The sequence below is a fragment of the Eriocheir sinensis genome, unplaced genomic scaffold (assembly GCF_024679095.1).
Source record: "Eriocheir sinensis breed Jianghai 21 unplaced genomic scaffold, ASM2467909v1 Scaffold79, whole genome shotgun sequence".
NCBI lineage: Eukaryota > Metazoa > Arthropoda > Malacostraca > Decapoda > Varunidae > Eriocheir > Eriocheir sinensis.
The window spans coordinates 798,722-812,500 of record NW_026112153.1 but is presented as its reverse complement, the minus strand read 5'-3'; the positions used below and the strand labels follow the sequence as shown (position 1 = coordinate 812,500).

General features: G+C 43.8%; 1 protein-coding gene across 1 annotated transcript; it reads right to left on the bottom strand.

Annotated features, from left to right (window-relative positions):
- Window positions 1–7,518: 7,518 nt before the first annotated feature.
- LOC126994417 (uncharacterized protein K02A2.6-like) lies at window positions 7,519–12,133 on the bottom strand. Its single transcript, XM_050853729.1, has 2 exons — window positions 11,784–12,133; window positions 7,519–11,673 (listed from the first exon to the last, which is right to left on the bottom strand). Exon 2 carries the CDS (start codon window positions 11,539–11,541, stop codon window positions 7,519–7,521), a length of 4,023 nt encoding a protein of 1,340 aa, XP_050709686.1. The 5' UTR covers window positions 11,542–11,673; window positions 11,784–12,133.
- Window positions 12,134–13,779: the final 1,646 nt, after the last annotated feature.

The window sequence follows — 13,779 nt, the reverse complement described above, 5'->3', positions numbered from 1 at the left end:
GCCCGGCAATGAAACGAATGAAGTTGTTGTAACAGAGAAGGAAGAAAAACTACCTTCACATGAAACCACCAAGGAAACATCGGTGGAGAGTAGGAATGTTACAGAAAATGGCGGTGGACCTCTGATAGTTGACCGAACAGAGAAAATAAAGGAGATTCTGCCCGGCAATGAAACGAATGAAGTTGTTGTAACAGAGAAGGAAGAAAAACTACCTTCACATGAAACCATCAAGGAAACATCGGTGGAGAGTAGGAATGTTACAGAGAATGGCGATGGACCTCTGGTAGTAGAACGAACAGAGAAAACAAAGGAGATTCTGCCCGGCAATGTAACGAATGAAGTCGTAGTAACAGAGAAGGAAGAAAAACTACCTTCACGGGAAACTGCTGTGACGCCACCGAAGGTTGTTAAAAAGATTAGGAGAAGGAAAGCTTGTAGGTGTGACTCGTTGTTGACCCTTTCGGTGGTAACAGAAGAATTAATTGAAAGAATTGCTCGTGTTGTATTGAAGGAAATGACAACAGAGTAGTGATAGTGTGTTACTGTTTCTCTTATCAATTTCTTTGAAAAAAATAAAAATAAAAATAAATATTAAAGAGGTCAGGAGGCCGTGAACCATTCAAATATGTCACTTATGAACACGGTGATTGCGGCCCCGGTTTAGACTCGAGAGAGTTGTGTTTCTTTTAAGAGTGTACACACACAGTGCCGGTTTGTGTCCGGCCCTGAGTATCACAGCAGTTAGTGGCGTCCATCGTTCCTCCATTGTCCTCGAATTTTACGGTTCTCGCGATTAATTTGCCAGATTTTGCACCACATATCGCGCCTTTTGTTGGGTATATTTTTGTGTGTGAGCGTTACCGAGAGAGAGAGAGAGAGAGAGAGAGAGAGAGAGAATAAAGAAAGCATAAGCGTGCGTGATACAACAAGCAAAGCAGAAACAGTTTGGATGAGGATAATACACAAACAATATTGATAAGATAAGAACGTGGAAAAGCTATAAAAGGGATGAGAAAATATGAGCATCAGAGAGAGAGAGAGAGAGAGAGAGAGAGAGAGAGAGAGAGAGAGAGAGACTGCATTTCCGATTACTTTCCTATACTATCATTTATCTTTCCTTTTTTAAACCAATTTTTCTCCGCTCCAACACAATCCCATTCTCTCCTAACCTGACCTTCTCCTCCTCCTCCTCTTTTTCCTCTCCTACCCTCTCTCCCACGCCCCTCCCCACACGCACACAAGCCTCCTCCCCGCGCCCACTGTGATTCAATGGCCCCGCGGCAGCTGCATAGGAACACACATGTTGGTTTGTTTTCCTAGATACACATTTTTGACCTGACGACCTCACCGCAGCTGCGTACTTTGTTATCGTCTTAACGCGCCTAATTGTTTCCGTCTTGCCTCGCCCATATCTTCACCATGACGTCCCTCAAGCGTTGTTCTGGGTGTGGCCTTCGCATGGCCAAGCAGTACTTTCTTTCCAAGGACGTTTGTAGGTTCTGCGTTAAGACTCAGAAGGATGATCAGAGGATCATAGAGCTAGAGAATAGGGTTACGACTCTCGCCGCCCAGGTACACTTACTGGTTAGTGCAGCAGCAACAAGCTCCGCCTCCTCCTCCTCCCCTTCCTCTTCCTCTTCTTCCTCGTCCTCCTCCCCTCCAGTATTGTCTTCACCCACACAGCAGCCCCTCCCATCCTCCTCCTCCTCCTCGACCATCTCCGATCTCCCCGCTTCCTACCCCTCCTCCTTCTCCTCTTCTTCCTCCTCCTCCTCCTCCTCCTCCTCCGCCTTCCTCTTCCGTCCCCCTCCCTCTCCCCGCCCACCCTCCTCCTCCTCCTCCTCTTTCTCCTCCTTGTCCTCCGCCTCTTCGCTCGTCCCTCCCGCCCACACCTGTCCTTCACCGTCCCCGTCCCCCTCTTCCTCCTCTCCTCGTCCGTCCCTCCCTCCCCACCTCACTCTCCCTTTCACCTACTCCTCCTTCCTCCTCCTCCTCCTCCTCCTCCTCCTCCACCTCCCCTCCCCCCTCCAATTCCTCGCCTTCCTCCTCCGTCCCCCTCTCCCCTCTTCCCGTCCACTCTCCTCCTCCTCCTCCTCCCCCTCTTTCTCCTCCTTGTCCTCCGCCTCCTCGCTCGTCCCTCCCTCCAACACCTGTCCCTTACCTTCCCTTTCCCCCTCTTCCTCCTCCCTCTCCTCGTCCGTTCCTCCCTCCACCACCTCACCCTCCCTTTCTCCTTCTTCCTCTTCCTCCTCCCCCTCCAATTCCTCGCCTTCCTCTTCCGTCCCCCCTCTCCCCTCTTCCCGCCCACTCTCCTCCTCCTCCTCCTCCCCCTCTTTCTCCTCCTTGTCCTCCGCCTCCTCACTCGTCCCTCCCTCCAACACCTGTCCCTTACCTTCCCTTTCCCCCTCTTCCTCCTCCCTCTCCTCGTCCGTTCCTCCCTCCACCACCTCACCCTCCCTTTCTCCTTCTTCCTCTTCCTCCTCCTCCTCCTACTTTCCAGCTTCCACCTCTTCCACAATTTCTACTCGTTCTTCACAACAGGTCCCTCCCTCCTTCCTGCTCTCCCTCCCCTTCACCCACCCTCCTGGCCCCCTTCCGACCGTCGGGTTCTTGTTGTTGGTGATAGTCAGGTTCGTTATGTTGGCAGGTATTTTTGCTCCAAGGATAAAAACAGGACGAGGTGTGTTTCCCAGGGCAGGGTGGGCCATATATCAGACAGGATTGAGGCGTGTATGGCAAGCGAGGGATCGAACCCCATTGTCTTTCTCAGCTGTGGCGGAAACGACGTTTCTCGTGTGCCAAGCGAGGACCTTCTCAGGCGTTTTAGAGAATTGTTAGGCAGGATACGTGACGCTGGTGGGTCGCCAGTAGTATGTGGCGTCCTGCCAAGGAGGGGCGTTGGCGATGGATGGCTGTCCAGGGCGATAGCAGTGAACAGCAGACTTGCTGAGCACTGCGGGCGCAATGGGTGGCTGTTCGTCGACAATTGGGACCTCTTCTTTGGCAACGACGCCCTCTACGCCCGTGACGGGATACACTTGACGTTCAAGGGTGTTGAGGCTCTCTCAGACTCCCTTGAGCGAGCACTTGGTACCCTGAGGGATTTTTTAGTATTGGCGAGGGGGGGAGGAGTAATGGGAGCAATGGGAGGAGTAATGGGAGGGGACATCTAGCTCATAATATAACCAGGCAGCTTAGAAGTAATTCTAGGGGAGTAACAGAGGACGGGCTAAGAATCTTCTATACTAACAGCAGGAGCCTCAGAAACAAGATAGACTTACTAAGGGGTGAAGCTTGTTCAGAAAATTTTGACATAATAGCGATCACTGAGACATGGATAGATACTGCTAATAGAAATTTTAGATCAGAATTTGAAATAACGGGTTATCAGATGTTTCACAAAGACAGAAGGGGCAGAAAGGGAGGTGGAGTTGCGCTATATGTTAAAGACTCACTTAAATGTTTAGTTAACAACTCAGTCAAAACTAACATGGATTCAGAATCAGTTTGGGTGGACGTTTACAAAGGGAAAGAAAAACTAACTCTAGGAGTTATGTACAGGCCACCCAACCTTAACAGGCAGGACACAGTATATTACTACAGGAGATTGGCAGGGCGAGTATGAGTAGAAATGTCTGCGTAATGGGGGACTTTAATTATAGGAATATAGACTGGGAAGATCTAGTGGGTGACCTGGAAGCCGAGGACTTTCTTGAAGTTATACAAGATAATTTCCTTAAGCAGGTAGTTACTGAGCCTACCAGAGGAGATAACATATTAGACTTAGTCCTAACCAATAATGGGAACTTGCTACGTGAGTTGGAGGTGGGCGGAGAGTTAGGAAATAGTGATCACAGAACGGTTCATTTTAGCTTAGACTGGTAACCCAGAACCAAACCCAGTGTTAGTGCCAGATTTTAGAAGAGCAGACTACGATGGTCTTCGAATACATCTTGAAGGTGTAAACTGGGATAATTTAGGGATTCATGAGGGCCAGAACTGCGGATTGGAGAGACAGGAGAACCAGGTAGAAATGTCTTACAATAATTTAGTTAGAGTAATAGTAGAGGTGCAAGAACAGCATATACCACAGCGAACACTTAGAAAAGAAAACAATGATCCTAAGTGGATGACTCTTGGACTAAAACACGAGATTGGGCTAAAGAAGGGAATTTATCAGAAAATAAAGAATGGGGAAACACATCTCAGGGGCCGGTACGTCGAACTATCTAGATTAGTTAAGAAAACACGAGGATAGCAAAAAAGAACTATGAGATCAAAGTAGCAAATGAGGCGAAAAGTAATCCTAAGGGCTTCTTTCAGATGTATAGAACAAAAACACGGGAGAAAATTGGACCGCTGAAAACAAACACAGGGGAGCTAGTAGAAAATTACGAAAATATGAGCACATTGTTGAACGACTACTACCTTTCAGTATTCACACAGGAGGATCGAACGACTATACCGGAAAGAGTTCAGGTGTACGAGGGCGGGGATGGCGATAAATTGAGGGATATAATCATTACCAGGCAAGTAGTTCAGGATGAGATAGATAAGCTTAAGAAGAACAAGTCGCCAGGTCCTGACGGGATATTTCCGAGGGTATTAAAGGAGTTAGGTGATATAATCAGTGACCCACTAACCGACATATTTAAGATGTAGGTAAATACTATATATGTGCCGAGACTATGGAAAGTATATAATGTGACGCCGATTTTTAAAAAGGGGTAAAGGTCAGTTGCTTCAAACTATCGCCCAATTAGCTTAACATAGGTTATAGGGAAGATGCTTGAGTCCATAATAGCCAGGAACATTCGGGAGCATTTAGAGAAACATAGCTTAATTCACGACTCGCAGCATGGGTTCACAAAAGGTAGGTCATGCCTCACCAATCTCTTGTCCTTCTACAATAAAGTATTTGAGGCGGTTGACAGAGATGAAAATTATGATGTAATCTATCTTGATTTTAGTAAAGCGTTTGACAAAGTTCCTCACCAACGACTGTTGCTTAAATTACAGGCTCACGGAGTAGAGGGTAAAGTTTTGAACTGGGTCAAGGCGTTGCTTAGCAATAGGAAGCAAAGAGTGCAAATCAATGGTAAAAGATCTGACTGGGGATGTGTTACGAGTGGGGTCCCACAAGGTTCGGTATTAGGTCCACTTTTGTTTATTATTTATATCAATGACTTAGACACAGGAATTAGTAGTGATGTTAGTAATTTGCAGATGATACCAAGATCGGTAGAGTAATTGAGTCGGATCAGGACGCTAGTATTCTCCAAGGTGATCTCAACAGATTATATGACTGGGCGGATAAATGGCAGATGGAGTTCAATGTAGGGAAGTGCAGTATTCTGAGTGTAGGTAGGAACAACCCCTCACATAACTATTGCTTAAATGACACTCTCATAAGTAGGTCTGGGTGCGAGAGGGATTTAGGGGTCTTAGTGAGCTCTGATCTCCGTCCAAGGGCACAATGCATTCAAGCTAGAAATCGAGCTAATAGGGTACTGGGATTTATTTCAAGGAGCGTAAGCAACAGAAGCCCCGAAGTCTTCCTCAAACTATATTTAGCATTAGTTAGACCTCATCTTGACTATGCGGTTCAGTTCTGGTCACCCTACTATAGAATGGATATCAAAATGTTAGAATCGGTGCAGAGGAGGATGACTAAGATGATTCAGGGGTTGAGAAACTTGCCATACGAGGAAAGACTCAAACAGTTAAACTTGCATTCTCTAGAAAGGCGAAGGGTGCGTGGAGACATGATCGAGGTTTATAAATGGATGAAGAGCTTTAATAAGGGAGACATTCATAAGGTTTTGTTGGTAAGAGAACCGGGTAGGACACGAAGTAACGGGTTTAAACTGGATAAATTCAGATTCAACAGGGACATAGGCAAAAATTGGTTTACTAACAGGGTGGTGGATGAGTGGAATAGGCTTAGCAGTCATGTGGTGAGTGCCAATACAATTGTCACATTCAAAAATAGACTAGATAAATTCATGGACAGCGATATTAGGTGGGGTTAGATACACGGGAGCTTAGGGTCAAAGGAGCTGCCCCGTACAGGCCTACCGGCCTCTTGCAGACTCCTGCGTTCTTATGTTCTTATGTTCTCTACAACAACAACAACAACCCCCCCCCCCCTCGCTCCTATTCTCACTCCCCCCCTTTTTTTTCCTCTTCAATTCCCCTTTCCCTTTTACTTACAATGTCACACTCCTTGTATGGTAATGGTTTTGTGTGTTGGCGGGGGTGGGGGGGAAGGGTGTCTGTTTGTGTGTGTGTGTGTGTGTGTGTGTGTGTGTGTGTGTGTGTGTGTGTGTGTGTGTGTGTGTGTGTGTGTGTGTGTGTGTGTGTGTGTGTGTGTGTGTGTGTGTGTGTGTGTGTGTCTGTGTTACTCTCTCTCTCTCTCTCTCTCTCTCTCTCTCTCTCTCTCTCTCTCTCTCTCTCTCTCTCTCTCTCTCTCTCTCTCTCTCTCTCTCTCTCTCTCTCTCTCTCTCTCTCTCTCTCTCTCTCTCTCTCTCTCTCTCTCCCTTTATCATTTTTAGCGCATATTTGACTTTACCTTTTACTTCAGTTACTTAAAACACACACACACACACACACACACACACACACACTTTCCCTTCCCCATAAACACCAAATGCCTTGCCAGTAATAATTCTTTTCCCACGGTTGGTTTGCGAGTCTTTCATAATTCACGACAACTACTCAAGCCCTGGAATGCCTCTCTCTCTGCCTCAAGGAAACGTGCCAAGGGGAAGAGAAACTGGAGCATCACTTTAACTTTATTATTTTTTGTGTGTGTGACGATATTTCTATTTCTAATTTTTTTTTCAAAATTTTTTTCAGTTATTATTCTCCTTTGCAATTTTTTTTTTTACGATATTTCTATTTCTTTTTTTTTTACATTTTCTTCATCTGTATTTTTTTCAGTTATTGTTTTCCTTTACAACTTTTTTTTGACGATATTTCTATTTTTCTTTTCTTATTACATCATCTGTTGTGTTCTGCTGTAGTCACATACCTGTGTGAAGGAACACATGTTGAAATCACTGTAAAACACTGTAGGAGCGTTGGAATATACCATATCCCATTCTCGTCGCTGTGGAGGGTTCTAGGAGGAATGAATGAAGCTAGTGCGTCTCCATTCTTTACTTGGTAGAGTACGTGTATGTACAGGCTGAAATGCTGACACACTCTGAATCTTGAAAAGTATACATGCTTAAAACTAAACATTATTATTGAGACAAATGAACATAGATCTTGTAATGGGAACACACTACTCGATGGTGTTACATAAACTCAGTAAGGGATTGGATCCTTTCAAGACGATAGAAAACGTAGTATTGTGTTTAAAGGTTGACTTAGATATATAACATTTCCTTCCCCCTTAAAGGTAAATAAGGAACACTTTGGCAATTGTAATATGAAACTATAGATATGAGCACGTAAAAATATACTTAAGCTATGTCATGGATTATCATTATAAATCACTCACATATTACTATCTTACAAGTCTAATCTCTCGGAAGGTAATCCTCTGGTTGCCCTATCAGGAAGTACTCTGTGTGCAGCAGGACTGTGGCGTAAGGGTACTGTGGGTTGTGCTAACTGTTCATCATTGTTGGAAGGAACTATCTGCTCTGCACCGTGTTGAATTGCAGAAGCGTTTTGCTCTACAGAAGAGTTATTTTGAGTTTTATCAGTCCAAGAAGGTTTTAACTGATCAATGTGTCTCTTTGTGACACTACCATTTACCTTGACATCATAGTGCATATTGCCTACTTGACGTTCAATTGTTCCTGGTACCCACTTGTCTGGTGTGGTGTATGACCTAACCATCACTGGAGATGAAGGCTCGAATGCTCTTACTTTCCCTTGGTGTTGTAATTGCTTCCAGCCTTTGCTTTGCTGTTCACTAAGGAAATTTGGTAACATTAAGTCTAACTTGGTTCTGATCCTCCTTCCCATTAATAAAATAGATGGTGCCACCCCCGTTGTTGCATGCGGAGTAGTCCTGTAAGTCAAGAGAAACTTGCTGATGCCTGAGTGCACATTGGTACTGTTCACATTCTTACACTTCATATGCTGTTTGAATGTCTGTACAAATCGTTCAGCTTCACCATTTGTGGCAGGATGATATGGTGCTGACTGTATGTGCTGAATGCCATTGACTGTTAAAAAGTCTTTGAATTCCTGTGAACAAAATTGTGGACCATTATCTGATACAATGCGTTCTGGTAAACCATGTACAGCAAAGATTTGCATCAGTGTCCTGATTGTGTTACTTGAGGTAGTTGATTGCATTGGAATGATCTCTGGCCATTTACTGTAAGCATCAACAACAATTAAATATGAATGTCCAAGAAAGGGACCTGCATAGTCAATGTGCAGTCTCTGCCATGGATATCTAGGATATTCCCATGGGTGAAAACGTGCTGGCTTTGGATCATTTTGATGGATAGCACATGATGTACATTGTTTAATATATGTTTCAATGTCTTTATCCACTCCTGGCCACCACATGTAACTTCTAGCAACTGCTTTTGCTCTGACAATACCTTGGTGGTCAGCGTGTAACTCTGTAAGAACCTGTTCTCTGAGTTGTTTAGGAACGACTATCCTTGATCCACGCAATATGCAGTCTTGTTCTACACTGAGCTCTGACCATACTGCCACATACGGTTTACATTCTTCACTAGTCAGTAATGAATCTCTTCCAGTTACTAAAGCTTGCAGTACCTTTGACAATGTAGGATCTTGTTTTATACCTTGTGCTATGTGTTTAGCTGTGATAGGTAAGTTGTAGCAATCTATTAGCAAAATACTAACATCATGATCTGTAGGTGCTTTATCGACAGGTAAGCGAGACAATGCATCTGCGTTTCCCATCTTAGCTGTAGGTCTGTACTCCAATGTGTAGTTGTATGCTGCTAGTGTGATAGCCCAGCGTTGGAGTCGTGCAGCCACTAAAGTTGGAAGACCTGACTTTGGACCAACAATAGCTAGTAATGGCTTGTGATCTGTGACTAGTTTGAATTCTTTTCTGCCATATAAGTATATATGGAATTTTTTGACACCATATACAAGTGCAAGACCTTCCTTCTCAATTTGAGAATAATTCCTTTCTGCCTTGTTAAGCAATCTTGATGCATATGCAATTGGTTTTTCTGTACCATCTGGCATTTCATGAGCTAAAACTGCCCCTACTCCTACTTGTGAGGCGTCACAGACTAATTTTACTGGCAAATCCATTCTGAAATGTGTCAAGAAATTTGGTGAAGTTATCTCTGTTTTGATCTTCTCAAAAGACTTCTGACAGTCTTCTGTCCAGTTCCATTGTACGTCCTTGTTGAGCAGTTGATACAAGGGTTCTGCAATGGTAGCTAAGTTCCTTATGAACTTTCCAGAAACTGTTACTAGTCCTAAGAATGACTGAAGCTCCTTTACATTTTCAGGCACTTTTGCTGACTGAACTGCCTTTACCTTGTCATTTGTTTTGTGAATGCCTTGTTCATTTATAATGAAACCTAAGTATTCAATAGATGGAACATGAAACTGGCATTTATTCCTATGAATTTTTATGCCATTGTCTTGGATCCGCCTTAATACTGCTGCTAGTCTTTCTTGATGCTCTGTTTCATCTTTGCCTGCAATTAATATGTCATCTATGAAGCAAAATACACCAGGTAGCCCATTGAATATTTTGTCCATGGTTTGTTGCCATATTGCAGGACTACTGGCTACACCATATGGCAGTCTCTTTGGACGAAACAAACCTAAATGTGTGTTTATTGTGCAGTATTCCTGTGATTTGTCATCCATGATTAATTGCTGAAAAGCTTGATTCTTATCAATCTTTGAGAAAATTTTGCATTTTCCTAGGGTTGAGAACATGTCTGTGGGGTTAGGTAGAGGATGTTGGGCTATTTGCAGTTGTGGATTTAATGTGACTTTGTAATCTCCACATAAGCGAACGCCACCGCCCTTCTTTGCAACAGGGACTAAAGGTGTTCCCCAGTCTGAGTACATAACTCTTTCCCATGTTCCTTCTGACTCTAACCTCCTAATTTCCTGTTCCACTGATGCCTTTAAAGCATATGGAATAGCTCTAGGTGCACAAAATTTAGGTGTCGCATCTGATTTGAGTGCTAAAGATGCCTTAACATTTTTAACTGTGCCATGGCCTTCACTGAAAATTTCTTTGAAGTGTGATAAGGTTTCACTTAAAGGAATTTCTGATTTATGCTCTACCTTCAGAACATTGAAAACCTTTGACCAGTCTAGCTTGATGTGTTTTAACCAGTCTAGACCCATTAATGTCTGACCTTGACCTTTCACAATGGTGATAGACAAGTTTGTTGTTTGCTGATCATACTGGACATTTACTTTGGCTAGACCAATTACTTGAATGGTATGTGAGTTGTAATCCTTGAGAACTTTGTTACAAGGTTCAATGGATAAATCAGGAATCTTGCGCGCCACCTGTTCTGGCATTACTGAGACATCTGCAGCCGTGTCAACTTGCATGGCAATTGGCGTATCATTTATGTTGACTGTGATCATTAATCTCTTCTCCTTGCTTGATAGAGAATTGATTTGAAAAGCAAATTCCTGTTCATCCTCAGCTGATTGTTGAGATTCAGCCATAGTTAAGGCACAATTAATGTGTTCTGGTTTGCGGGATTTACACATAGTGCTAAAATGACCTTTGCGTCCACAGTTGTTACATTGTTTGTCAGTGGCTGGACATTTTGTTCTGTCACTGGGATAATGACCTGCCCTACCACATCTGTAACATGTGTGAAATGTATGTTGTCCTTTCACCTTGTTATGCTGTGAAGGATGGTTAGCATGTGTTTTGTTAGCTGGAGCCGTAGGCTGTTTCCCTTCAGGCTTCCCATGTGCCTTTGTGTTGTTACCTGTCTGCCACTGTTTCTGTGGTTGCTTGGGATTTTTTGATAGTTTGTTAATTTGAACCTGACTGCTGTTGTGTGCTTTGCCTTCAATAACCTGAGCTTGAGAAGTAGCTGCTTCAAGTGCCCTAGCAATTTCTAGTACCTTGTCCAGAGTTAGGTTTTTCTCTTGGAGCAACTTTTTCCTCAACTCATGTGATTTACATTTTGCTATGACCTGATCAATTATGACATCATTGGTGTCAGTGAATTCACATGACAGTGCAAGGCGTTTGAGCTTAGTCACAAATGTGTCAATTTTCTCATTTGCTTCATTGACACACTGGCTGAACAAAAAACGCTCATATCTGATGTTGGCCTTGGGTGTGAAATAGTTATTGAGGCAAGTTTTAAGGTCATCATAGGCCTCACCTTCAGGTTGTAAAGTGGCAAAAATATCCTGTACCTCCAATCCAGCGACATGCAGCAACAATGCAGCCTTCTGGTCTACCTTAGTTACCCCTGCAGCCCTGAGGTAAACTTCAAAGGAAGACATCCATTTCTTCCACCTCTGTGCTACTGAAGATGGATCCTCTTGCACCGAGAACGCCTTGGGAGCCGGAACATCCAGAACCATCGTAGTGGTGGTTGTGGTTGACTGCTGTGGTTACGCTCCTTACCAAACTTGGTTGGCTTGCTTGGAAGGCGCCGTCTGCTTGGGACGTTACCACTCGTCGCCAATCTGTTGTGTTCTGCTGTAGTCACATACCTGTGTGAAGGAACACATGTTGAAATCACTGTAAAACACTGTAGGAGCGTTGGAATATACCATATCCCATTCTCGTCGCCAATCTGTTGTGTTCTGCTGTAGTCACATACCTGTGTGAAGGAACACATGTTGAAATCACTGTAAAACACTGTAGGAGCGTTGGAATATACCATATCCCATTCTCGTCGCTGTGGAGGGTTCTAGGAGGAATGAATGAAGCTAGTGCGTCTCCATTCTTTACTTGGTAGAGTACGTGTATGTACAGGCTGAAATGCTGACACACTCTGAATCTTGAAAAGTATACATGCTTAAAACTAAACATTATTATTGAGACAAATGAACATAGATCTTGTAATGGGAACACACTACTCGATGGTGTTACATAAACTCAGTAAGGGATTGGATCCTTTCAAGACGATAGAAAACGTAGTATTGTGTTTAAAGGTTGACTTAGATATATAACATCATCTTTATCTATATTTTCTTTTAATTATTATCTTTCTTTGCAACTTTTTTTATTTTTTATTTTTCAGCCCTTTTTTATAGCATTTTCGTCTTTTTTTTATCTATTTATTTATTTATTTATTTTTACATACCTGCCTATAGCGCCGGTAGGCTTTCTTCAGGGTCCAGATTGTTGGCCCAAGCCCGTCATAGGCGCAGGCAATTTTTATAGTAGCGCCAGCTGTGCTTGCTTTATTTTCCTGTTTTTAATTAATGTATGTGATCTTGAACCATTCATTATTACACACACACACACACACACACACACACACACACACACAGGTGATATTTGTTCCCTCATTAATTATAATCAGTTCCAGGTAGACTTGTCATACTTAATTCACGAGTGGCAAGTGTTTTTTTTTCCGTGTTCAAGCGCTTGGGGATGCGGGAGAGTACGTGACCTTTCCAAGAGCTCACTTATTTATCTGTGTATTTATTTAGTTGCTTATTCATTTATTTTTGTTCTTGGAGAGTAGATTTCATGTCCTACTCTTTTATGAACCCGAAAGTTATCATTCACGTGCGTTTTCTTTTATACTTTCTGTACGTACGAAAAAAGGGAGCTAAGGTAAGGGGATGAAAAAGGGAAGGGGGGGTATGGGGACTGAGGTTGAAGGTATATTACATTCTATCCTTCCGAAAAAAGGGAGATAAGGTAAGGGGATGAAGAGGGAAGGGGAGGGTTGAGGGCTGAGGTTGAAGGTATATATTAATTGTAAGTGGAGGAGGAGGAGGAAGAAGTAGAGCAGGAGGAGGAGGAGGAGGAGGAAGAAGAAGAATTGAAGCAGGAAAAGGAGGAGGAGGTGGAGGAGGAGGAATTGAAGCAGGAGGAGGAGGAGGAAGAAGTAGAGCAGGAGGAGGAGGAGGAGGAAGAATTGAAGCAGGAGAAGGAGGAGGAGGAGGAGGAATTGAAGCAGGAGGAGGAGGAGGAGGAGGAGGAGGAGGAGGAGGAGGAGGAGGAGGAAGAATTGAAGCAGGAGAAGGAGGAGGAGGAGGAGGAATTGAAGCAGGAGGAGGAGGAGGAGGAGGAATTGAAGCAGGAGGAGGAGGAGGAGGAAGTGAAGCAGGAGGAGGAGGAGGAGGAAGTGTAGCAGGAGGAGGAGGAGGAGGAATTGAAGCAGGAGGAGGAGGAGGAGGAATTGAAGCAGGAGGAGGAGGAGGAGGAAGTGAAGCAGGAGGAGGAGGAGGAGGAAGTGTAGCAGGAGGAGGAGGAGGAGGAATTGAAGCAGGAGGAGGAGGAGGAGGAATTGAAGCAGGAGGAGGAGGAGGAGGAAGTGAAGCAGGAGGAGGAGGAGGAGGAAGTGAAGCAGGAGGAGGAGGAGGAGGAAGAGGAAGTGAAGCAAGAGGAGGAGGAGGAGGTGGAGGTCAGGTCATCAATTCGTTAATCATCTCATTTATTTATCCTCGCACGTTTATTAACATTCATGCACTTCTTTTCCAGCTCTTAATAAGCAACGCGAATAGCGTCAAATATTCAGTAATGTTCTATTTAACTCATTCACCAATCAACGTCATTAGTATTCGTGTATAACTTCTTAATGAACTTTATTTTTGACTTGAAGTGTATATGATTTGCCTTCTTCATTAAGTAAGTCACAA